Genomic DNA, 25,256 nt, shown 5'->3' on the forward strand with positions numbered 1-25,256 from the left:
AGATAAAATAATCTAAACTTGTTCTGCTAGAACTATCAGGCTAAGGTATTAAGATTCTGGTTTGAATTGGGTAACATATGTCTTTCTTTACTCATGTGCCTTTGGCCTGAATGGTCTTTGCCCAAACATTTGTTTGGTACACTCCCTTAAGGTCTTTGCCAAATGTCAACTTTATCAGATTGGCCTAGTCTGCGTTTCCTATCTAAAACAGCAATCTCATCTCTACTCCTAATTCTCCCGTCATGCTAAATTCTTTTTACAATGCACTTACCGGTAATCAATATATCTATTTATTGTCTCTCTCTCTCTCCCCAGCCCCCCGCCCTGCCCCAACTGGATGTAAGTTTTCTGAGGGCAAGTACTATGTTTTGTTCAGTGCTGAATCCCAAGCACCCAGAACAATGTCTGGCACATAGTAGGCACTCAATTCACAGGTACTCGAGACCTATTTATTGAATGAATCAATTACACAGAAACATTTTTATCAGACCACATGATCAGGAGAATCTGAACCTCAGAATCACCAAACCCAGTTTATTTCATTTCAAATCCCACAGTTTTCTAAGACACATGATGGTACAATAAGGAAAAAATTTAGAACAAACAAATGCTACCAAGGTCTGCATTTAATCAGAAAATCTAGAAATAATAAACTAAGACTAAAAGAGGGTATAAGATGATGAATATATTAGCTATATTATAGCATCGACTGTCTCTGGGAGAATTACTACTATTTTAAATAAGAAGCTGAGCTCTTGTCATAACTTCTAAGGGAAATAAAAGAATAACCTTCCAGTTTTAGTATGTAAAATTCAGACTCTTCAGGGATTTGGACATAACCATCTTAGAGGTAACAGTACATTATTAATTTGCCCTAATAAAAATCTCTGTGAAATTATGAGAAGAAACAGAGTGAATAATACACAAGACATCTTGTGCCCTATATATGATCTGTCTGGCTTGGTACTCTTTTTCTAGCAGTGCTGCTTTTAGCACTGCTCCTCCAAGTGTGGCTCATGGACCAGCGGCATCACCATCACCTGGAAGCTTATAAGAAATGCAAATTCTTGAGGCTACGCTTTTAAAAAGCTATTCAAGGGATTTTTCTGCATATAAAATTCGAGAAGCAGATTTAGAAGAATACAATCATTACACTTTTTCTTGCGCTGAAAATCTTTTGTGATCTCAGGCATCTCCTAGATTCCATTATTTTACTACCAGCAGTATATTAAGTGTTATAAGGCTAATTCTTTCAAATTACAAAGGGGTGAAAAAGAAAACTCAAAGACTTGTTAGCCTCTTGCCAAAGACTTAAATAATTCACCATGATCTTGTTAGGTCTATTCCAGAAGCAATTTCTGCAGCACATGGCAGCATGTATCTAACAAAATGTGTATTTACTGCAGTGGGCCTAAGAATTGGATGAGTGGAATATAACCATCCCATAATATAAGGAAGCATTAGAGAATATTATTGTCAAATAACATAGGCAAATGATAAGAATCTAGTTCCCTCTGAGAACTGACTAGGGAGAATTCGGAGTGACTGGTCCCTGAAATGCAGCACAAGTCAACTATACCAGACTTTCTCTAGCCTTTAGGAGAAAGATACGTGAAAAGGAGGGTAAGTTAAGAATTTACTTTTGAAATATTTGTGTACCATTATTTTGAAATTACTATATGCCGTATTACTATGAGATTGTTTATTCTCATCATGGCCTTTGAAAAAACACAAACTTTTTTTTCTCTCTTAAAATAACTCAGATTTTACATGAATTAAGAGAAAATATGGAAAGTATAAGTTTTCCCATACCCTGGCTAGAAACAAAATATCACTCAAGTCTTGATCAGTTAGAATCAAAATCAAAACACTCCAGAACCCTATATTCCTTTCTGTCAAAATTATCAGAACATTAAGGAAAAGAAAATGTACATAATGAATTTAATGAGTGGGGACATGTATTATTTAGGTACCCTCCAAATGCAAAGTGTTCTAGAAATATTTCATACTCTGATGACTGATGTAAAACTGTAGTCTAGTTAATAGGCTGAAGGAGAAGAACTAACAGAATGGACTGTAAAATGACGTAAATTTTACACTTTATAAAGTTCTAATGCTTCCTATAGTGCAGACTATAAACGCACTAAGTGGTACTCTTCTGGACTGGGCATTAGTCCTTACTTGGCTCTCCTGCTCCCTGCTGCTCATGGACTGAAGCAGGCCCTGAATCTCCATTTCATATTCCACCACTTGTTTGTTTCGATCACTTAGAAGGTCCTGCAGCATCCTTTCCTTTCGCTGTAGACGCTGGCACAGCTCCTCAGCTATCTCACTCTGTCCTGGTCCAAGTTTGCAGAGCAATGTTGCACTAAGATCCTAATACAGGAGAGACAGTGTAAGTTTTGGAGGAAAGAATTCCATCTACTGTATATCAAAGGGCTTAAAAGAATCTATCATAGAAGAGAGAGCAAGTATGATGTTTTATTCATTTTCGTTCCCGCAGATCCAGCATAGGCCTGGCACATAAAAGACTGTCAATACATGCTCAGTGAATGAACACTAACAATACAGAAAAAAATACTTAGAATGGCAACTTACATATTGTTTTCTAAAATAAGTCCTTGCCCTATAATGCTCTGGGCACATAATAACGTTAGGTGCGGATAAATGGGCACTCGGTTCATTTATCTCATTTATCTACTCCCGTTTGACTTTATAGGGGGAACACGAAATGATCAGCTGAAAAAAATAACAAGCACTGTATTTATTAGCATGGTGATGAAGCTGCTAGTTCTACACTGGAGGTAATACATGGGGGTTAAAACTGTGGAGCCAGATCGCCTGGGGTGCACACTGGCTCTGCCACTTATTAGCTATGTCACTTTGGACAAGTTGCTTCACTTCAGAAGTCTGTTTCCTTGTCTGTCAAAGAGGAATAATAGTATGTACCTCATAGATTTGCGAGGATTCAATGAATTGACATCCATTAAGCTCTTAAGAAAGTGCATGACGCAGCATGAGCACCATAACAAAGGTTAGCTATTGTACTGTAGGTACATTTTCTAGATCTCATTAATTCTCACATAACTTCTTTGAGAAAGATAATTGTCCCCTTGAGTTTATAGGTATAGGAAAAAGAAGTCCCAGTGAAAGCCAGTGACCTGCCCAGAGACAGGATGGAATTAAAGACTTGGGTCGCCGGCCTCTCAGACCTCAAGAGTCCTAATGCAAGACTGAGATTATGGCATCACTAAACCAGCTGCCCTTAAGTTAACTAAATTCTTGCCTCCACTTCTTTGTTCCTGTCATGCAGAGATGTCTGTAGCTGCTGAATGATACTTTCTTGCTCCTTCTGCCAATGGCTAAATTTCGTTTCCATTTCTTCTTTCAGCCATTGGAGGTTTTGACAGCTGGCAGACAACTGTTCCACTTCCAGGCCTTTGGCCCTCAGGAGACTCTCCATACACTACAGTCACAAAGAAAGCAGTCGTTAAGTCAAAGGGCCACCCCACACTCCTCAGCATAAACAGGAAACCTGATCCACCTTTACATTATCTCCTAAGTTATCTATCAATTTCTTTTGCAAAAGGAAAAAATGTAGTATCTAATCTAACAATGCCATACTAGTCTATTTGTTGCTTTTAGAAACTCTCATCTAGTTTGTAGAGAGATAAGTATGATGTATGTGTTAAATGAAGTACTTTGGAGGAAGTGAAGAACTTCAAGAAGTGTCAGATGGTTAGATATTTAAGCTCTAAAATAAATATATAAAAATAGCCCAGAGTAAATATTAATAAGAGAAACAAGTGTTCTGATTGTGGCTGTACACAGACATGTACATAATATTAATGAGAAAAATACAATATAATAGCTGCATCTGAGCAACATTTATATAAAAGTATATAAATATTAGCAAGGATTAGAACTAAATTAGAACTATGTATAAAAATCCATATTCACTGCCCTCTCCCACAAAGTTCACAGTAGAAGTGCTAAAACTTCTCACTCCCTTATGTATAACGACAGAACTAATGACTGCTATTTTTGTTTGCTTTTGTATATATATTTTTTAATAAAGCAAATATCCTGGTTTTCAGAAAATGATGGAAGGGGTGATGTTTCAGGTTTAGAATCCAAGTGGGAGAGGGATACCAAGTCGTGACAGATTTTGCTCTTACCTGCATGGTAGCTTCATTGGAGGAGAGGATACCGCGCAATCTCTCTAAGTCATGATCTCGCTCTCTCAAGGCAAGACAAAGTTGACGCAGTTCTTTTTCTTTTTCTTCTAGACTGGAGAACTTCTCGTCTATAGCCCGCTGCAAGCAAAGTCAGCATCCCAAAGCTCCACAAGAGTCACTATTCTGATCACTCTTATTCAATAAGATTCCAAATATAAAGGAATGGAAAACCAACTCCCAAAAGCAGCAAATTAAGTAAATACATTTCTGAAGTCCCCCTGTGGATGAAATAATCCACAGCATCATAAGCAAAATTATGGTACATACCTCTAGAGCAACATCTCTATCTTGTATTCTTTGCCGAAGCTTCTCAAGCAACATTTCATTTGCTTCAAGGGTTTTGTCCGAGTTATTTCGATACTGTAGGAGCTCCCGAAATTCCTAATGAAACCAAAAAATATTTTCCTTTATTCATTTATTCAGTATTAACTGAATTTCCCCACTTTGTCAAGGAATTTGTGAGTGATTCGGGATAAAAAACAAAATGTGATCACTCTCAAGGGGAACACAGTTTAGCAGAGATGACAGACATACAGAATGTCAACTATTCTGCATCACATATACGCAGGTGTATACATATACGCATGTAGCAAGCTACTAGGGGAACGTGGGCTGCATTGCCTAACTCTGCCTGAAGGTGTCACTAAAGTTCTCACAAAAGAGGTTACATTTGCTCTGAGTCTTAAAGGACTAGGAGTTTCCCAAGAGGCTGTGGGGTATCTCTACCAGAGAAAAAAACTGGCACAACGTATGTATACCATGAAAAAATCATATGCTCAGCGAAATATAAGGGATCTGGTGTGACTAAAGCTTAGAGTAGGTGGTAGAACTGATCAGTCTCTTCTTTGGTGCTCCATTTTTTCCTATAACTTTCATTTTATCATCTATATAACTCTGGAAATTTCTATACAGAGGTCTTCAGTGGGAGCAGTGGACATATCTTCTCTTCATTTTCCTCATACCTAGCCTAGTATCTAACTCACAGAGGTGCTTAATAACTATTTGCTGAATATTTATTGCTTAACTGTGTCAGGTCTATATTTCTTGTTTCCTACACTTGCTGGTTAGCATCTTGGTTGACGGACTGTACTTTCTATTTCTTCTGAATCCTCTTGATTCCCACCTCTTAATGTTCTACATGTAGCAGGTACTCAATACAGGTGGACTAATGTTTTGAGATAATATGAACATCAATTCCCGAGCTCTAGGAACCCAGTTGTACTTGAAATCATTCTGTGGACTCACCTGAAGCAGCTGCTCTTTGTGACTCAGACTGTGGTTGAGCTGCTGGATGTGTTGCTCTTGGGTGCGAATCTCATTGTATTTCTCAGCCTCCAGGGTATGAAGCTGTTGGCCCTTACTCTGCAATTCTCCTTGTAGCTGCTGCAAGGCTTTTCGCAATTCCTGAATTAAACAGATTCCCTTTTCAAACAATCTAAAATTTTCACATGGTCATTAGATATGGAGGCCTTAAAACTTTCAAAGCACAGAGAACAAAAAATAAAGTAGCAAAAAGTGCCATTCTTAAAATTACTCTAGAGATACTACTACACATGAGTCAGATATGATGTGGGAAATCATGGGACCCGTGGATGGGCGTAGGATGTAAATTTGATATTACAGTTCAATACTTATTTTTGGCTTAAAAATGATACATCTATATAAGTACTAAGTGAGACTCTGTTCTACCATAAACCTGGATCCTTTACTTTACAGTAAGCTCAAGGATACAACATTCCTACCTATCCTTTTAAATCTTAAAAAAAAAAAAAAAAAGATGGCATTTGCTCTAAGCGAACAAGAAACCATTTAAGAATTATGTGTTTTAATTTTAAAAAACATACATGACTAATTGTGCATGCCATTCCTCTGACTTGGTTGTTCTTCCCACTTTTCTGTCTCGCTGACTCTTACCCACCCTTCAAGAATAATCTCACATATCTCCTCCTTTGTGAAGCTTTCCTGATTCCCTTCCCCGGTCCCTTGTATATATTCCTACAGGACCCCTATATGCCTCTTCTACAGTATTTACCACATTGAAATACTGTTTACGTGACTGTCTTTCATACGATATTACAAGTAACTTAAGAGGAATAGAGCCTGTGATATTCACCCTTGTATTTCCAGAACACAGCCCCAATACCTGGCACATGGTATAAGGGCAACAAATGTTGAGCTGAATTACTTAGATTAAGTAAGTGACTCAAGGGTTCAACACAAGCTATCCTTATAAAAAGTTACCATCAGGGCAAAGTCTGCATTTACACAGTGCCACAAAATGATTAATGATTTACTTGGTTATGTTTCCAAGAAGCTTCTTTCTGCTGTTCTCTCTCCTGTGCTGCAGCCTCTACAAATTGCACACATCGTCTGGCATCAGCCAGCTGCCGTTCTTTTTGTCGTACCACCCTCTGGAGCTTCTGTATTTCAAGCTGGCTGCAGAATAAAGCGCTCTGAAGGTCAAGCAGAGCCACCTGTTGCTGAGCTGGGGAAGTACCCTCTGAGTTCTGAAAAGAGAGTGAGAATCATCATCACAAGGAGGGCAAGCACTGAGCAGCCGACAAGAACAACAAGATCAACACTGTGGCTGCGAGTGGCACATCCTCAAGTGATGCCTCCTGTCCCAGGTGACCCTCACATACATGAAGTTGTCCAAGCTGACTCTGGTGCAGCATTTCTCGAAGCTTTACCATTGTGTCATTTTGACCTTCGATCACCTGGTACAACTCCTCGGTCTGAAAACAAAGACAGGGAGTACCAAAAATGTTAGCAAGCTAAATATAAATTCCGTTATCTCGCCTGTACAGATTTTAGAAGCAGGACTATTCCAAAATTCCAATTTAGATGAGACTACAGTTTCTCTAGGCTAAGATCTGTTAGTCTGACAATATCCAATTCAACAAATTATAGAATACTTGTCTACTTTGATGGGAAAAATTGTTTCCTCATGGGTCCTTGACTGTCAAACATTTTACCTCATTTTCCCTGCTTTTCAGAGTTTCCTTGAGGTTTTGAATTGTACCATCTTGCTTCTGAGACGACTCCTGGGCGGACTTTAGTTCACAGCTCATTTCATTCAGTTTTTCTTGAAGAATCTGAATTCAGCAAAGAAAAACAGTTTGGTAGGTCAATGATTTCCTTTAACCTCAAATGCAACCATGAAGTTCTTCCTCAAATCTAGGTTTAAAGGATTTCTTAGGGAATATTACCTTATTAATTTTTCCCCACATAGCATAACCATTAAAGTCCTAAGTCAATCAGCAAGAGAAAGTAGCAGGAACTGTGAAATACTTCTTTTAATACTCAATTGCTTCAATTCTCATGCACTGTGCTTTCTCTATGACGGCAGCCATACTGGGGGTACTTGTCCTCATGAGTCACTGTGGACCTTTTACACGAAGACCAAGGAGCTTCTGCTATCTACTACAGGACAGGACACAACAAGGGTACACAAAGCCAGGAGCACAGCATCCCAAATTGTGGGAATTTTCTTCTAAGCAGATGTTAAAACCCATGGGCTCTAAAGGGGTAAGAAGTTAAACCAAAATCAAAAGCATGAACCTCTTGTCTCAGTGCCTTATACAGTTGAAAACTGCACTCATGTTTTATTATCAGACCTAAAAGGCACCAGAAATTCTGATCTGTGCAGAGCAGGCTAAAATCTTGATGAGAGATACAGGAAAGAACTACACTTTTAAGAATATATTCCACAGAGCACCAGGCATACACAGTACCCATCTCCCAGGTCCTACTCGGAGAGGTTAACGCAGACCCAGCTAGAGCCAGTCACATTCTCAAAAAACCCTGTGATCTCCGATACCTTGTTGGTGGCCTCTGTTTGCTGGATTTTTTCCTGGAGTTCTGTCAAATGGGAATCAGATACAGCCTGCTGAGTTGTACCGGTCTCACCCGAATTCAGCTTTGGTTGTCTGAGTAACTCTTCGGTCGTGGGCTAGGAAGAAGCAGTGAGACGATTAAGTTAAGCGTAGCCAACGATAAAGTTTATCTTCAAATGTCTTTGGCATCTTTTGCCAGAGACTTAGAAAACCAGCGTTGCCGAATGGCTTATCAGTAATTCCTGAAGCCAGTCCTGTTCCGCATTCTGAGTACTGATTCACTTCCTCTCTAGCTCCCCTCCCCACCTTTCTCTTTCTCTATTCAGTTAAAGTAAGTAATCCAGAGATTAAAGAGAGGATTTTTTTAAATGCTTATGATGACCAAATATTTGCTTTATCCTATTTTCAATCAGGGAATTCAAAAGGTCAAACTCACACCATCCCTAAGGGAGAAAAAGTTATAGTTCAACTATCTTTCTTACAACATGCCTATTCACATTATTGGAAAAATGGGTAGATTTCAAATATGGACCATATATTAGATAATAGTATTTAATCAATACTAAATTTCCTAACTTTGGTAATTGTACTGTAGTTATGTAAGAGATGTCCTTGTCTTTAGGAAATACATGCTTATTGAGCGTAAAGATGCATAATATCTGCAACTAATTCTCAAATAACTCAGGAATAAAAAAAAATGTGTCTATAAACAGTGAGAGTGATAAAGCAAATGTAGCAACATATAGCAACTGGTGAATCTGTGAGTTCTTTGTACTTCTCTTATGACTTCTCTAACTTTGAAATTATTTCAAAATAAAAAGTAACAAAAATTAAAATAAATTTTAAAATCCATAGGGTCTGGGAAGGAGGTATGTTTTATAGGAATATCGATTCACCCAAAAGATTCAGGTGAAAAAAAAATCTATTTATATTTGGGATGATCAGACTAAGATTAAACTTACTGAACTGTACCTAATATTCATTATGAGCTAAGATACAAAAATAAAACTTTAGCAATTCACTGTGGCATTAAATTCCATCTCTTCTCTCCCTGCCTATCCCCCCTCCCTTTCTCCTGCACTCCCATTAGGGAAAATACAAATCCATTAGGAAGAGAAAAAAGGCAGCTATATTCATTTTTTCTTTACCTCACATGTTTAAGCTCTGATTACCACCTTCTAGGCAGTGGGGTTTCAGCTTACCTTAAACCCCTTCCTGACAGCAACTGACTGGAAGTATAAAGATTTCAGAAGAAAAATCTTTTCTATTCTTCCAGGGCTGTTCATCACTTTTTAAAACATCTATGAAGTACCCCCTAATATGCAAAGCACTGTGGGATTTGGAGTGGGGAGCTAAATGATAAAAGAACAAGGAAAGACACTAAATATAAGCTAGTGACAAGCCCTATGCTATAAAATAGGAAAGCATGACAAAGTTGTTAAGTTACTTTAAAGTGGTTGATGAGTGGAAGGTCTCTATCAGGCAGCATTTAAATTAAGATCTACATGATAAAGAACCAGCTCTGCAAAACAAGAATAATCTTATTCAGAAGAATAATCCAGGCAGAGGATCAACTAACGGAAAAGACCTCGGGTAGATATGCCCCTGGGAAAGAGAAAAGCCTACGTGGTTAGAGGAGCACTTTCCAAGAGAAATATAATATGAGCCACACATGTAATTTAAAATTTTCTAGTATCTTCACTGACTAAAGTAAAAATAAATAGGTAAACTTAATTTTAATAAAACATTTTCTTTGACCCAATATATTATACCTAAAATATTATCATAAGCATGTATTCAATATAGAAATTATCAAGATACTTTACATTCTTTCCATAATAAGTCTTTAAAATTAAGGTTATACTTCACACTCACAGCATATCTCATTTCGGACTAGCCACATTTCAAGTGCTCAGTAGTCACACAGGGCTAGTGGCGGCCTTTCTGGAAAGCACAGGGCTAGAGCATACTGGGCAAAGTGGATGGTAATACACGATGAGGTGGAAAGGCAGGGAGGGGCCAGATCTGGTGTACAGAACCTACATCGGAGGTAATGAAGCTGGATTTCATTCTCATTGAAATGAGAATGGACTGCAGGGTTTTTAACGGAAAAGTAATCAATCATATTTAAATTTTAAATAGCTGCTCTGTGATGAATAGATTGTTGGGAGCACCAATAGGAATGGGAAGACCAGCTAGGAGGCTGCTGCAGGGGAGAGATAATAGTGGCTTGGATTATAGTGGTAGTAATGGAGGGAGAGAGAAATGGATAGATTTGGATATGTTTTGAAGGTAGAGTCAACAGGACTGGATGGTGAGACAGGGAGAAAGAGAAAAGTAGCAAGGATGATGACTCCCAGAAAAAATTGAGATATTTGTTGTTGTGGGTATAACAGGGAGCCTTGCACTGAAGCGATGTGAATTATGTCACACCATGGGAGAGGTAACTATTTTAATAGATATTTACAAGAATTCTGACTGATAGATAATTTTATCATTTATTTAACGATAAAACATTCTCTACCAAACTTGCCTTCTTACTTCCTCGGTGTAAAACAAATTTCCAACAACATCTATTACAAGATATTTTTCAAATTTAAACTATAACAAGCAGAATTAAATAGCTTCAAGTTTTAAACGGTCATATTTAATCACTTTAAACCAAAGAATCTTAGAGCTGTGAAGGACACTTTATAAATTAGCCATCTGGTCCAATCCTATCTTACATTTGAGGAAATGGAGACTTAGATAAGTAATTTGTCCAAAGTTACACTGGAAATCAGGAAAAGGATCCAATTAAACCAAATGCAGTTAAGTTGGTAACTTCCTCTTCATCTTTATAAACCCATTGCCTACCATAATGCCCGGAATATTGTACGGACCAAAAGTTTTTGTTTAATAAAGTAAACAGAACAATAAAAACAAAAGCAAATTAACAAAAATAGGCCTGTCTCCTAATTCCCAGACCATTGCTCTAATCTCTCAGTGGTTCTCTTAGAAAAAGACCAGATAAATAGATAAAAAGGTAGATGTTTAATTTACACATTTCAACATCAACTTTAAATCCAAAGGATGCCACAGAAAAGTACATAATGAGTCTGGATCTCATCTGAACCCATCCTGGCACGAATCATCACAGGAAACCCCTAATTTGGTAAATGTAATGTATTGACCTAAAGGCTAGAAGATGTTTGTTTCTTCTTTATTCATAATATTTTATTATTTTAAATCTCAGGAAAAAAAATTTCCTTTCAGATAAGTCTGCCAAAAGAGTACCTAGCAAAGTCCCACTGAGTAAACAGCTCATAATGAATCTTGTGAAATATCAAGTACATAAACCAACCACTCCTATGAAGATTTTGTAGAGCCTGAAATCAGTAATACTTGATTTGGTTGAATCAGTGTTAATCTCCATGCTATCAGTTACTAAAATCATGTTGTAATCATAATATAATTTTAAATTCAGTTGCTTTTGACTCAGGACAAATGCTTTTCAGCATCAGAAAAGAGAATTGCTTCCAGGCCTAAGGTTGCATAAAATAAGACCTTTAGGCTAAAAGGCAGTTATTTAGATCTTCTGGATTAACAGCAGTTTTCTTGACACTTTCATAGTCATAATAGAAAGTCACAGGGCTCAAACTACTATAATTTTCTATCCTATTGTTAGCAATAGGGGATACACAAGAACTATCAACTAGCATAAAATTAAAGGCCTAATCTTTCACCAGCATCTAATGCTTACCCCTTCCAAAGGGCCTGATCTGGGTTACATAGCTAAGCTATAGAGAGGGATAAATTTATCATAGCCATACAAGAGCAGACTCTGGCATTGCAAGGCTTGAAGCAAAGGTCTCTTACTCTCTGAATTTAGATAGAAAAGAAAACTGCACGTGAACCAGAGCTGAATTAATGTTTACCAAGGGACCACACCCCTTCTATGACAGCTTTTCTATTGTAGTTCAGGGCCAGACAATAAAGAAGGAAATTATCAGCTAGAATAAAGCTTCAAACCTTTCTTTAGATATTTGACAACCTTGGGTCTTCAGACATAAATTCTGTAGGAGGCAAATAAATCAGTTTGCATAAAGTCAGAAAATTAGTAAGCAGGAGAACTACACTGTTGCAGTTTTTCTTTAATATAAGAAAGAAAGAAGGAAAGAGAGAAAGAAAAAGAAGAAAAGCAACCAGGAGGCATTCTGATGGTGATATTTAACAGTAACCAGATTAAACAAAGGAATCAAAATGACCTTACAGAACAATCTCGCTCTTAGGATAAGAGCTTTTCTTCACATTTGTAGCAGAATTTAGCTAAAGGAAATTGTTTTTTCTTTCAATTTTTTCTTTCTACAAACTAAAAAGAGAACTATCAAAAACAATTTACACTTATTTCTATTCTATCCACATTTGTTCAGAAACAGACAAAAATCAGTCTGCCTTTGTCCCACTTAGATCTGCTTTTGCCATAAAGCACAACAGGCCTTAAGGTGCTTAAAAGTCAAGACTTAAACAGTAGATCCAGAATCCAAAACATACATTTTATCTACAAACACTTTGAGCCCAATTAATCTATTTCCTTCCACATTCTTAATTATTGGAGAAAACAGCACAACAATCAAATGCCATGATTCTTCAAGCTGAATGTTTTCTTCCTCCTCTCAATGTTTTATTATTCTACAAACAGTAAAGGCGGTAAGCCAGGTTACAGCAGAAAGGTCAAACACTGCTGTGTTAAAGGTCTGTATTTTTCTGATTCTAAATTTAGTGAAGAAAAGGGACTTGACCTAAAGGTACAGTTACCATATTTTAAATATGCTCATTAGGATGCCAGATTTCTTCACAGAATTCCTAAAGAATCCTCCTGCAATCCTTAGGGTATAGAAAGAAGGTCCTGCACTTAAAACAAGTATTTATTTAATTCAATGTACATAAGACAATGTGGTTTAATATACAGAATAAAAAGGTCTTGGCTGAGAATGGTTAGCAATCTTTGGCTCTGCCTGGGCTAAGTTATTTAAACCATGAGCTTTCCATACCTCTAAATTGAGAGACTGCGTGAGATGATCTTTAAGCTCCTTCCCAGCTCCAAAATTTTTTGAGCCCAGGCACCAAGAGAGTATTTTTAATTTAATATGGAGAAAAAACTCCTCTTGTTTTACCTGTAATTTTCTAAGTCTTCACAGCTCCAAAATTTTTTGAGCCCAGGCACCAAGAGAGTATTTTTAATTTAATATGGAGAAAAAACTCCTCTTGTTTTACCTGTAATTTTCTAAGTCTTCACCTTTCTACAATATTGGCCATATTTGAAAGGGGGGAAAAAAGGTTATTTCCCATCCAGCCTGTCCAAACTATTTTTAGACCCTAATATGAAAACACTATGTTTAATTTGTGACATCTATGTCTGCTCACAGAAATACTGTATTGTAAAGCCCAAATTTAGCTGTGAAGCTCAATGAAAGAAAAGGAAGCAAAAGAAAAGTACACAAGCGTTAGGCATACTAAACATTTTATACAAACGAAAACACGTTTTAAACTTTTGGATAGTCATATTTTTATGTAACACTTTAATATATGCTACTTCTGACAATTTTGTGCAAATTCAAAAATATTTCTCCCATTTCCTCTTTCTAATTGAGATGCAACTATTATACATAATAGAACTATTTTTTAAAAATTTCAAGTGACAATCAACAATTTCATTTAGAAACTCTAAGTTTCCCGGATGATGCTGACTGGTAGCAAGCTTTCCAAAAATGCCTTCTAGATTGTCCACCTTTGTAATGGTATCACTAGAGAATCTGTACCAAGTAGAACATGCCAGATGTTTCACAAAATTAATTGAACCTAGCATTTACTGTTGCTGTAGAAACAAAATAGCATCTGTCAGGTCCCTGTACTAGTAGCTGAATTTAAAAGGTTGGTATGAAATCAACTGGGCAGACATGAACAGCTCAGATTAAGATCAACTGTCATCTTCCAGTCATTAAGAAATTCATGAGTACAATGGATAAAACTCTCCTATCATCCGATAATGGATGAATCCCTACTTAATATCAAACTTCTTCAAACAGAGCTCAGTATACAAACTGGCTGTAAAGAGTTTTTGCCTTAACATTTTAAATGACGATACTTGACTGCCCAAGTCTGTTTTATGAGTGAGTCATCGTTAGTCCTCAAATGACCTCTTAATTTATTTTAAATATTGCCCAGATGTTACAATACTTTGGTGGATTAATAGGTTTTTCCCCAAACCTTTACCCTAAGCTCTAATCAGTTTGAGGCACACGTGCGATGAAAGGCTTAATGCTCTAGGGAGGGCTAAGTAGCAGAACTAACTCCCTTACAGAATAGGAAAAACATTCATAAATCTAAAAATGAAAATAAAAAAAGAAGGGGGTAGGGGATAGAACAAGGAAGTAAGAGGAAAGAGTTCTAGTGCCAGAAATAAGATTAAATGCTTTTTATAGGGTAAAGGTGAATTAGAAATCTTTCTCTTTTTGTCTTAAAAGGTGTGCAATTTTGATAATTAATGGGACAGCCAACAGATAATCTTATAAAGAGGATTGTGAAAAACAAATTATTTGAATGAATCACATTTACTAAAGGGGACACAAATGGGCTCAATGATTAATTTCCTCAAGTCTAGAATATTATTAACCTTCACCTAGACAGAAATCATGTGAAGCCTGAGGCCAGCTAACTTCAATCAGAAAGGCACTATGCAGCCATTTTGTATACCTGGACCCGAAGTGGCAAATAATCTTCACAGAGATCATCCCACAGCTCCTGGAGGTCTGAAATCTCCAAGGGATAACTCACGGATGTCTTGTAAAGGGGTTTCAAAGACCTGTTAAGGAAACCAGAACTAACTCCATCTGTCATGATATGGCCAGGCCTGGTTCCAGGTGGGCTGGATTTCACTGGAATAGGAAGCTTGCTCCCTCGGGGGCTCTGGATGGGCTTATAATCAAGACCTTTAATCATGCTAAGAGCTAGCTCCAGCTTGTGGTTACACATATGCTGTGGGGCCTGTTCATCTGAACAACAGTCACATTTTACAAGTTCTTTTGCACTTCTCTCAGGTTCCTCTTCCTTTTGCTGTGGAGGACTAGCCTGGACACTTGCATCCAAAGATTCCACAGAGGATCCCGGTGTCCCTTCTTCCATGCTTTCTCCATCTGGGGGTACCTTCACACTTGGTAAATCCGGTGGCCCAACCTCAGACAATGCTGGTTCTTCAGTGCAAATGCTGGTGGACCACCTGGTAGAAGGGCCATACGAGATACTTTTTGCCACTTTTCGAGGCACCTTACAAATGGCTTCATAGTCTGAATCAGCAACCCGCAAAGCTGCACAACCACGGCATCTCCTGGGTCGGTTTCCGGGGCCTTCCGAAGCATGACAGCTGTGTAGCTCCTGAGTCTGATCCTCATTTTCTACCCAGCACTCAAACCCTGAATAGGCAAAGTCCTCTTGGAGCAGTGCAGAGTATCTTACATCGGGTAAGCCGGAAATGTCAACCGTTCCATTCCCTGCCTTGGTCTCCGCGCCAGTGTCATCGTTATTCTTCCGATACATGCTAGCAATGCAGAACTTGAGGCGGTCCTTCTCCAGCAGCAGCTTCTGCAAGCGCTCGATAGAAAGGGCTTCGATCCGGGCAATGACGGTGTCGAATCTATAGATCCGATCAAGCATGAAAGCACACTTGCTGCAAGCAAACTCAGCTTTGCCATCCCGGGAGACATCCTTGCCCAGGACGTGCGACAGCAGAACCTGGAGGTTGAGCTTGGATGCCGTGTGGAAGATCCAGCGCCGCTGGTTTCCGCACAGCTCCCGGGCACAGATCCTGCAAATCTCCTTCATCTTCCCTCCTGCGGTTGCCGAGCTTCCCTGATGCGGCTGCTGCTCGTTGATCACTCACTAGCGCTTGGTTGCGTTCCGTCTCCCGCCCCGGTGGCCTCCGATCGGCATGGCACAGCCCGATGGGGTCCCCACTCTGCAGAGGCGCTTCGCTGCCACCCGCGCGCGGGCTCTGGGTACCAGAGTGGTCAGCCCCGCCCCTCGGGGAGGGGGCGGGCGAGGAAACACTTCGGGGGCGGGATGCTGAGTGACATCAGCGCAGGCCGCGCTGAGAACCTGCCATGTCTCCTCCAGCTGTCTCTCCCACCAGCCGTGGTGTCCTCAATGTCCTCCCTTTCAGCTGGCTGGGTTCGCGGTCCACAAGCGGCCGCCCGCGGCTGACGCAAAAACTCAGAGATTGAGGATCAGATTTCAAGATGGCGCCAGAGGCTCGGCGCCTGCGGCCTCCGGCAAACTCCTCTGGGAGCCGTAGTCCAGGAGGCCGGCTCCTCGTTCTGCGCATGCGGGGTGGCGAGCGCGTCCCCTCGCCCCCAAACGACTTAGTGCTGCTAGCGGTAGAGCACAGACCTGGCTAGCAGTGAGTACCGGAGTGGAGAGCAGGACGGATGCCGACCTCTGCTAGGCCACTTTTATCTGCTAAAATTTCACCCCCAAAGCGCACTAGTTCCCTCACGGATCCTCCCTTCCGCCCTTGCGGGATGTCCCAAGGCTCTGCTTGGGGAGGAGAAAGCCGAATCCCCTCCCCCTCTCTCCACGGGTAGTGCCACGTACTCTGGATGGAGCAGCCTGGCAGCGCCACTAGGTACCGCTGCGCGCCGCCTCCCTCCCTCCTGCAGCACCCCCCTTCCTCTCCCTACCCAGTCCGGTGCCTGGATTAAAAGGCCCCGGGTCTTCACAAGCGGCCGGGGAGAATGGGTTGATAAACCGGAGGTGGCAGGTAGGGCGGATTTTAGGAGGCTCAGTTCAACCTCCCCCTCGACTGTTGGGAGCACCTAGAAAAGAGGACAAGTGTTTCTCTCCTCGTGATGTTGCGGTTGAGTTTAGCAGTCCTGGATGATTTGCCCTTTTTTAGAAAAGAAATCGAGAGAGGGCACAAAGCAGTCACCTGAGAAGGAGTCCAACAAAAGCCACATGAATGCAGCTGGTTAACCAAGATTTTGATGATAACAGAGAAAATGAGCTTTTTCAAGAATATAGACACCTGAGAGTAGATTGCCATCACCGAATCCTCTTTCAGGTTCAGGTAGACTGTAGGCCTTATTTTGGGGGTGGGGAGGGAAGACAAACACGAGAACAAAAGGCCTTATTTATCTGAGCAAGAGTCCAGAGTATCAGAGAGTGCTGCTGTCTGCAGAAGTGGAGCTGGGAATTTCACTGACTTCAGTGAGTATCTTGTCTTATTCAGCATCATCTAGTAGTAAGTCACCCAGCCTTGGGTACAGAACTTAGATTGCACACAAAGAGTGGAGGGAAGCTGGAGCTCTCTCTAGGTGGAATCGAGGTGTCAACGTCCGTTTATAATAAACAGTTCTCTCCCTGGCTTGAGAGATATGCAAACTCCAGATGGGAGGAAAAACAGTCCCACACAATCATCTGGAGTTTTCCCAGAGCAGGACGTTTCCCAATTACAATAATGCCAGATTTCACTAACTTGACTTTGTGAGATAATAAGGCCAGCAACAGTCAAAGTATTTCTGACCCTCATCTCCAGGGCACAGCCCATACTCCTGAACCTGGAGACATTCAGATGCCTTCGATGAAAGCCCATAATTAACCCCCAACTTCTTATTGAGCATTAAATGAGATGATTTGGGGGAAGTGCTTTAACAGATTTTGGCTCATATCATGTCAATAATAATAGCTAATATTATTATTTTAATATAATGCAATATTTTAAAGTAATTTTAAAGCTTTACGGGGCTCTGCACACATAAAATTGTATCACTCTCTTATTTAATCATCAAAACAAAATCTTAGTAGCTCCATCGTGAGAGATTAGAACAGCCCTTAGAGCTTTGGCTTTAGTAGGCTACAGAACTTTGCATCTGTGATTTCACCTAAAGAGGCATGTTCTGGTCCCAAAACCAAGAATGTAAAATAGAGTTCCAAGGGCTTCCCTGGTGGCGCAGTGGTTGGGAGTCCGCCTGCCGATGCAGGGGACATGGGTTCGTGCCCTGGTCCGGGAAGATCCCACAAGCCGCGGAGCGGCTGGGCCCGTGAGCCATGGCCGCTGAGCCTGCGCGTCCGGAGCCTGTGCTCCGCAAGGGGAGAGGCCACAGCAGTGAGAGGCCCTCGTACCGCAAAAAAAAAAAAAAAAACAACTCACTACAGGTGCATTTTTGCCTATCTCTAGGTATTATCTCTAGGTATATGAGCTTCAGAGTCAGAAGAAATTAAGTAATAATCGTAACAATCTTTGGAATCCATAGTGATCTATAGAGAGGCAAGGAGTTTCTGGCCTGCCAGGACACTACCCTAAAGAACAGCAAGGACTCAAAAGTGCAAAAAGTGCAAATTAAGACATTAATCAAGGCCTCATCTTTGAATGTGGATGGGAGCCACGTTTTCCTATTGGGGAAAATGCTAATGAAACAAAGTAATTAATGAAACAAAGTGCTCCTGGGGAGCAAACTCTAAATAATACTTTGTATTATTCTGTATTCCTTAGTAAGATTTTGCACCTGAACTGTAGTCTCTAAACTTTAATGACAACATATGGGTAGTTGGTATACAAGAGCAAGTCAGTACAAATGGAGAAAAGGCAACTTACTATTGAAGAATACGTTTGTAAAGAATATGTAAGTAAAGATCAACATACTGAAAGAGCTATACATACATATCTAGGCTTCCAACAGATAGAAATAGATCACTCAACAATCAAAGAAAATTTGAAGACAGCACTCTTCACTCCCAGAGAACATATTTAAAGACAGTATCTCAAAACAGATAGTAAACTAGAGTACTAGAACCACTCCTAAACATGATCATTTGGTATTATAAAACTAAAAGATCACTTTTGTACAGATCAATTGAAAATAAAAATTAAAAAGTGAAACAAGGAAAATTATGTGATAATAAATTCAGCACTTCATGGTTTATCAATATCATCTTGGTCAAGATTTTGTATTTAGTCAACACTGGCTATCTATGGGAAGGCAAGAAAATGGGGAGCTAAACAGCAACATTTACTTTTTTTTTTTTTTTTTGCGGTATGTGTGCCTCTCACTGCTGTGGCCTCTCCCGTTGCGGAGCACAGTCTCCGGACGCGCAGGCTCAGTAGCCATGGCTCACGGGCCCAGCCACTCCGCGGCACGTGGGATCCTCCCAGACCAGGGCACGAACCCGCATCCCCTGCATCGGCAGACAGACTCCCAACCACTGCGCCACCAGGGAAGCCTGCAACATTTACTTTTATTCTATATACCATGTATCATTTGAATTTGGGGCAATGAATGTATATTCATATATTATTTTTAAAATGTTTTAAAATTAGGAAATATTCTGTAGTTAAAACTAAGAATTGTGCCAATTTAAGGCACTTATATCAGAGTCTGAGTGGTAAAACCTGAACCCTAAAAAATGAAAACTTTTATAATATGTGATAAATATATATATGTGGACAACTTATATAAACAGAGGTTCAAGGGGATATACAAGTTATTAGTGATTATGTCTGGAGAGTAGAACTATGGATACTTATTTTCTTCTTTCCTCATTTGTATTCTAAAATTTTCTATAAGCATGTATTGATTTTGTGATAAGAAAAAAATGCGTTACTAAGAAGAAGATAGGATAAACACATTTTGATATGTTCATATAATATAATATTAACCATCAATAAAAAAGAATGGGGGGCTTCCCTGGTGGCGCAGTGGTTGAGAGTCCGCCTGCTGATGCAGAGGACACGGGTTCGTGCCCCGGTGCGGGAAGATCCCACATGCCGCGGAGCGGCTGGGCCCGTGAGCCATGGCCGCTGAGCCTGCGCGTCCGGAGCCTGTGCTCCGCAAGGGGAGAAGCCACAGCAGCGAGAGGCCCGCATACCGCAAAAAAAAAAAAAAAAAAAAAAAAAAAAAAATGAACTCTGATACCCACAATATGAATGAATCTCCAAAGCATGTTAAGTGAAACAAGACATTTAACTATATCCTGTGTGATTTCATTTATTTTGTCTAACAACTTAAAGTCTAACCATTTCTATAATGATAGAAATTCAGAAAGTGTTTATGGGGGGTGAGGATTAATTGCAAGGGAGCACAAAGGAATTTTCTGGGGTGATGAAAATGTTCTATATCTTGTTTGGGGTGATGATTATATGGATGTGTACAGTTTTAAAGCTCATTGAACTGACTGCTTATCTGTAGATTTTATATGTTAGTATAGTTCAATTAAAAAAGATAAGGAGTAAATTAGTATAAAACTATGTATTACCCATAAAGTTTTAATCTGAGGGATTTCTTTCGTGGAAAGTAACCCCTATAACTTTATCATAGGAACAGCTTTGAAAATTGGGAAAATATAGCTCAGAAGAAATTCTATAAAAGGCCCAACTGCGACTTCAAAACATCATAGTTCCTATCCATATGAGTGTTGGAAAATATTATTTTATATACATTTACGCACCATACATTTACGATTGAAGCAAAGCATGTTGTTAAGGTGGGACCTAGGGCTTTTGTGATGATTTAGAATAGGATGATTACTTCTAAAACTTATCAAAAGTTACATAATAAAGGAAAATCTTACTGAGAACAGGTTTCATATTATGATAAGCGATAATGAGTTAAACAAATGATTCATTTTATATATCAGCAGTTTGCCCTCAAAATGGATTGATAAATGCATTCACAAGCACATATTTGCTGTCTATCCTAAGTCAAATCACTTATATCTGGCCCTTAATTTCCTAAGCTACAAAATAAACATGTTGAATTAAACAGTGGTTTTCAACCTTTGGCATGCATCAGAATCACCTGGATGGCTTGTTAAATGGTAGATTTAACAAGTTTCTAATTCAGTTGGTCTGAGAAGGGGCCCAAGAATTTGCATTCCTAAGAAATTCCCAGAGCATGCAGATGCTGCTGAGAACCACACTTTGAAAACTACTGAATTAGAACTCTCTTAAAGTGTATTCAGACAAATGTCAGCCAAACGATCAGAAGGTCTGCAGATAAATGGAAAAACCCATTAATGAAGAACTACGTACAAAATTGTTGAACTTAGAGAACTATATGCCCATTTGGAAAAAGATTCCTAAGTATTATTATGGTAGGGATCTTTTGCACTATCTCTATTTTGATCTCTAGATTTGAGGGCCCAGCAAGATTCTCTTCGAACCGTACTTTTGTACTCCCTGTGTCGTAGTGTTTCTAAGACCTAATTCTGGGCTGGGAGGGAGTTTCCAAGAGGTGAAAAATCCCTATGTCCCAAACCAGTTGTATTAGCTTTCATTATCCTAGTTATGATGTTGGAAATAGCTGTTCTAATTACTAAAAACTATGCCACAGGGGGTGGGGGGAGTGATTCTGGCAGAGAAGCAAAAGCAGATGAGGAAATGCAAGAATATCAAAGTAAAGCCAGTTAGGCTTTATGGTAACACCACAAGCATGTTCATGATTTCCCTCTGTTGGTTGGAAATCTTTAAGAAGCCAGAAACAATCATGCTTTGCATTAATTAATAGCACAGCATTTCAAAACACTTGTTTTAAAACTGGGAGATTTCCAGTTCAACTACAGATTGCTATAATATGGTTATCAGCAGAATTGATTTTAAAATAGTAAACACTGCAGTCTTTCAAGTTATTAAATATCCACAGCTGTTTAAGTGAACTTCAAAATATTTGTTAATCAACTGCTGAGCAAGAATTTATGCAAACTCAGTTTTTGTTTTGTTTTTTTTCTCTGTCTTCAGAGAGCTTTCAGTTTAGTTGAAGGGGAGAGAATGTGCATGCTACAATCAGAATAACTGATTGGTAAACTAAATGGTACCGACAACTTCAATGTAAGTGCAGAAAAAGTTAAGTATGAGCTGATACAGGTGAAGGGGGCAAGAGTGGGACTTGAGATGGATCTTAGAATGGAGGAAGCCAAGGAAAGGACTCCAGAAAAAGAAAACAGCATCCTCAAAAGTCTTGGAAGTTGGGTTAAATATGATGCTAGCCTGTCAGTAAAGGGAAAGATTTTGTGGGATATCTGAGTGGCCAGGTGCATCCTACTCTATACATCTATACATACACTCTGTACATCTCAATAATTACTCATTCAAAGAAAATATATGAAGGGCCAACTGAAAGCCAGACACTATGCTATGGAGGGAACTGGCAACTAGAATTTGCAGGCAAAAGAATTTGGACTTTCTGTTATGAAGTTAAGCTAAGAATGGCATGATGAAAAGTTTGTTTTAGGAAAATTAGTCAGACAACAGGATGGCTTGGAGTTTCAGGGACAGGTTTTGGGATGGTTACAGGAAGACCTGTTAAAAATCCATTGCCTAGGGCTTCCCTGGTGGCACAGTGGTTGAGAGTCCGCCTACCGATGCAGGGGACACGGGTTCGTGCCCCGGTCCGGGAAGATCCCACGTGCCGCGGAGCAGCTGGGCCCGTGAGCCATGGCCGCGCATCCGGAGCCTGTGCTCCGCAACGGGAGAGGCCACAACAGTGAGAGGCCCGCGTACCGCGAAAAAAAAAAAAAAAAAAAAAATCCATTGCCTAGAGACCATGCTTCCCAACAAGCCACCACAATGAGAAGCCTGCACACCTCAACGAAGAATAACCCCTGCTCACTGCAACTAGAGAAAGCCCACGCGCAGCAACAAAGACCCATCGCAGCCAAAAATAGTTTAAAAAAAATCCATTGCCATTATTCACATGTGAGATAATAAAGGTCTGGTATAAAAACGGAAAGGAACTGGTAAATATGAGAGTCATTTTGAAGGAACGAGCAGCAGGACTTGATGACATATATGCAGAGAGGATGAAGGGAAAAAAAGGTTAAAAATAGAGATAAAGTTTTTGGCCTGGAAGACTGGTAGAAAAAAATTGCCTAAACAAACAGAAATGTGGGAGTTGAGTCCATTTGCAAAAAGATAATACAAAATTTGACTTGGGACATGCTGTATTTAGGGGACTGAGGAAAAAACTAAGTGAAAAAAACTAAGTTGAACTCTTCCACAATCAAAACACAGGTGAGAGGGGGACAGAGTTTCAGGAATGAGAGGGGTAGTTAACATTGTCAACATCTAGAGAAAGATCAGGAGAGAGGAGGTCAGGCATGCCATTTTCTACAATAGGGTAAACTTGTAAACTAAGGAGTTGTTACCTTTAACTCCTCAGAATCCTTCCCTGTCGAGCCAAATGCTAAATTCTTTTTGACTCTATTTCCAAACATCTCTAGTGTGTTCAGAAATGTTGTTTTGCATTTTCCCTACACTGTCCTTTTCAGGTTCTTAAAACCTGAAACCTGAATCATGTCACACAGCTTTAGAAGCTTACCCCTCTAATCATCCTGTATACTATTTCTAGAACATTCATAGTAAAGACCCATAATTGTCCACTACCTATAGCACGAGGTCCAAAACTCTTAGTTTGGCATTTCAATATCTGTACAAAAAGATCCTAATCTACTTCTCTATCAGCTCATCTCACATTTCTTCTCTAACCAAATGGTGACAGGGTAAATTTTTGGATATAGATATGTTACTTGTATACCCCTACCTACCTCTTTCCTAGTCTGATGGTAAGGCCCTCAGCATTCCCTTGACTTGGGAGTTTTTGCAGAGCAAAGAGCAGAGATTGCCTGAAGTCAAATGCATTTCCTGACTTGGATAAAATTCTAAACGCACTTTGAAGATTAAGCCAGGTATCCCAGTGGGGAAGAGAAGAGAGTAGTGTCTTTGAGGTCAACAAGAGAGGAAAGGGTGAGATTTCACCCCAGATGGGAAGAGACTGGGGAGGGGGTGAAAGAGTAACAAGGACCCACCTCCATTATCAGTGCCCTGCAGAAGAAGCAGGACCTGTGGGGGAGAAGGCACTGGGTGACTTGGAGAGGCTAGACTCGAGGTCAAGGGGCTCCATAAAGAGTCCAATGTAGCAAGCAGTTAGGATTAGTAGAACTGTATGTGCTGGGGCGGGGTGCTTCAGTGGTGGACCAATGATCAGAGTAGTCTCCTTGATGCTTTGACACCTGATAAAGCCCAGGGACCTTCACCTTCACATAACTGAGAGAGTGGGGAGGAGGAATAACCGAATGAACGGAATTTAATTTCCCACCAGCCTGATTAGGATAGGGACTCAGGGTAACATTAAATTGATTTAAAGAAAGTAACTGTGATATTTCCTGCAAAACTAAATTTGTGAATTCAGAGTAAGTCATACCCACTATGAACTTTTTGTAGGTGTTCAATGAGGGTCAGTCCTCGGCCTTTTTCACCTCTATTCTCTTTCAATATCATCTCATCCTTTTCCACCTTTATATGAGTAACTTCCAATATGTATTTGTGATATTGTGATTTATAATATATATTTGGTTTGTCCCCCTTTCTGGCATAGAATCCTAAAACCCTTGGAATTTCTTCCTTTTTTTTTTTTTTTACATCTTTATTAGAGTATAATTGCTTTACAATGGTGTGTTAGTTTCTGCTGTATAACAAAGTGAATCAGTTATACATATACATATGTTCCCATATCTCTTCCCTCTTGCGTCTCCCTCCCTCCCACCCTCCAGGCGGTCACAAAGCACCGAGCTGATCTCCCTGTGCTATGCGGCTGCTTCCCACTAGCTATCTACCTTACATCTGGTAGTGTATACATGTTCATGCCTCTCTCGCTTTGTCACAGCTTACCCTTCCCCTCCCCATATCCTCAAGTCCATTCTCTAGTCCTTGGAATTTCTTAAATGATGAGAGTGATAAAGGTCTTTTGTTAATGAGGTGACTTTTGGAATGTCACTAGGACACTGGGGGAGTGGGGGGGCGGGGCTTGGCGGTAGTGGCCAGAGGAACCAACCATGTGATTAGAGGGTTGGAACTTTCAGTCCCACACCCCAATCTCCAGGGAAGGGAAAGGGGCTGGAGGCTGAGTCAGTCGACAATGGCCAATGAGTCAATCATGCTTTTGTAATGAAGCCTCCATAAAATCCCAAGAGGACTGGGTTCAGAGAGCTTCTGGGTTGGTGAACATGGGGAAATTCAGGGAGGTGCCTGGTGAGGGCTTGGGAGCTCCTCACTCCTTCTCATATTACCTTGCCGTATGCATATCTCCCATCTCTGTTCCTGGGTTATATCCTGATACAATAAACCAGTGATCCAGTAAGTAAAATGTTTCTTTTAGTT

General features: G+C 39.9%; 1 protein-coding gene across 38 annotated transcripts in view; it reads right to left on the bottom strand.

Moving 5' to 3' along the window:
- Nucleotides 1-25,256, bottom strand: part of PDE4DIP (phosphodiesterase 4D interacting protein) — a 224,037-nt gene that overhangs the window by 75,554 nt on the left and 123,227 nt on the right. For 17 of the 38 annotated variants that reach the window (XM_060300509.1, XM_060300663.1, XM_060300504.1 and 14 more), the window contains 9 exons: nt 8,059-8,190; nt 7,214-7,333; nt 6,881-6,973; nt 6,533-6,745; nt 5,484-5,642; nt 4,506-4,619; nt 4,179-4,316; nt 3,287-3,466; nt 2,182-2,376 (listed from right to left, as the gene is read on the bottom strand). In XM_060300509.1, coding sequence (XP_060156492.1) covers nt 2,182-2,376; nt 3,287-3,466; nt 4,179-4,316; nt 4,506-4,619; nt 5,484-5,642; nt 6,533-6,745; nt 6,881-6,973; nt 7,214-7,333; nt 8,059-8,190 — 1,344 coding nt within the window. Of the gene's footprint in view, nt 1-2,181; nt 2,377-3,286; nt 3,467-4,178; nt 4,317-4,505; nt 4,620-5,483; nt 5,643-6,532; nt 6,746-6,880; nt 6,974-7,213; nt 7,334-8,058; nt 8,191-14,809; nt 16,359-25,256 lie in introns of those variants that run through there. The other 21 variants (XM_060300626.2, XM_060300604.1, XM_060300531.2 and 18 more) reach the window with 6 other exon arrangements.

The sequence above is a fragment of the Globicephala melas genome, chromosome 1 (genome assembly GCF_963455315.2).
Source record: "Globicephala melas chromosome 1, mGloMel1.2, whole genome shotgun sequence".
NCBI lineage: Eukaryota > Metazoa > Chordata > Mammalia > Artiodactyla > Delphinidae > Globicephala > Globicephala melas.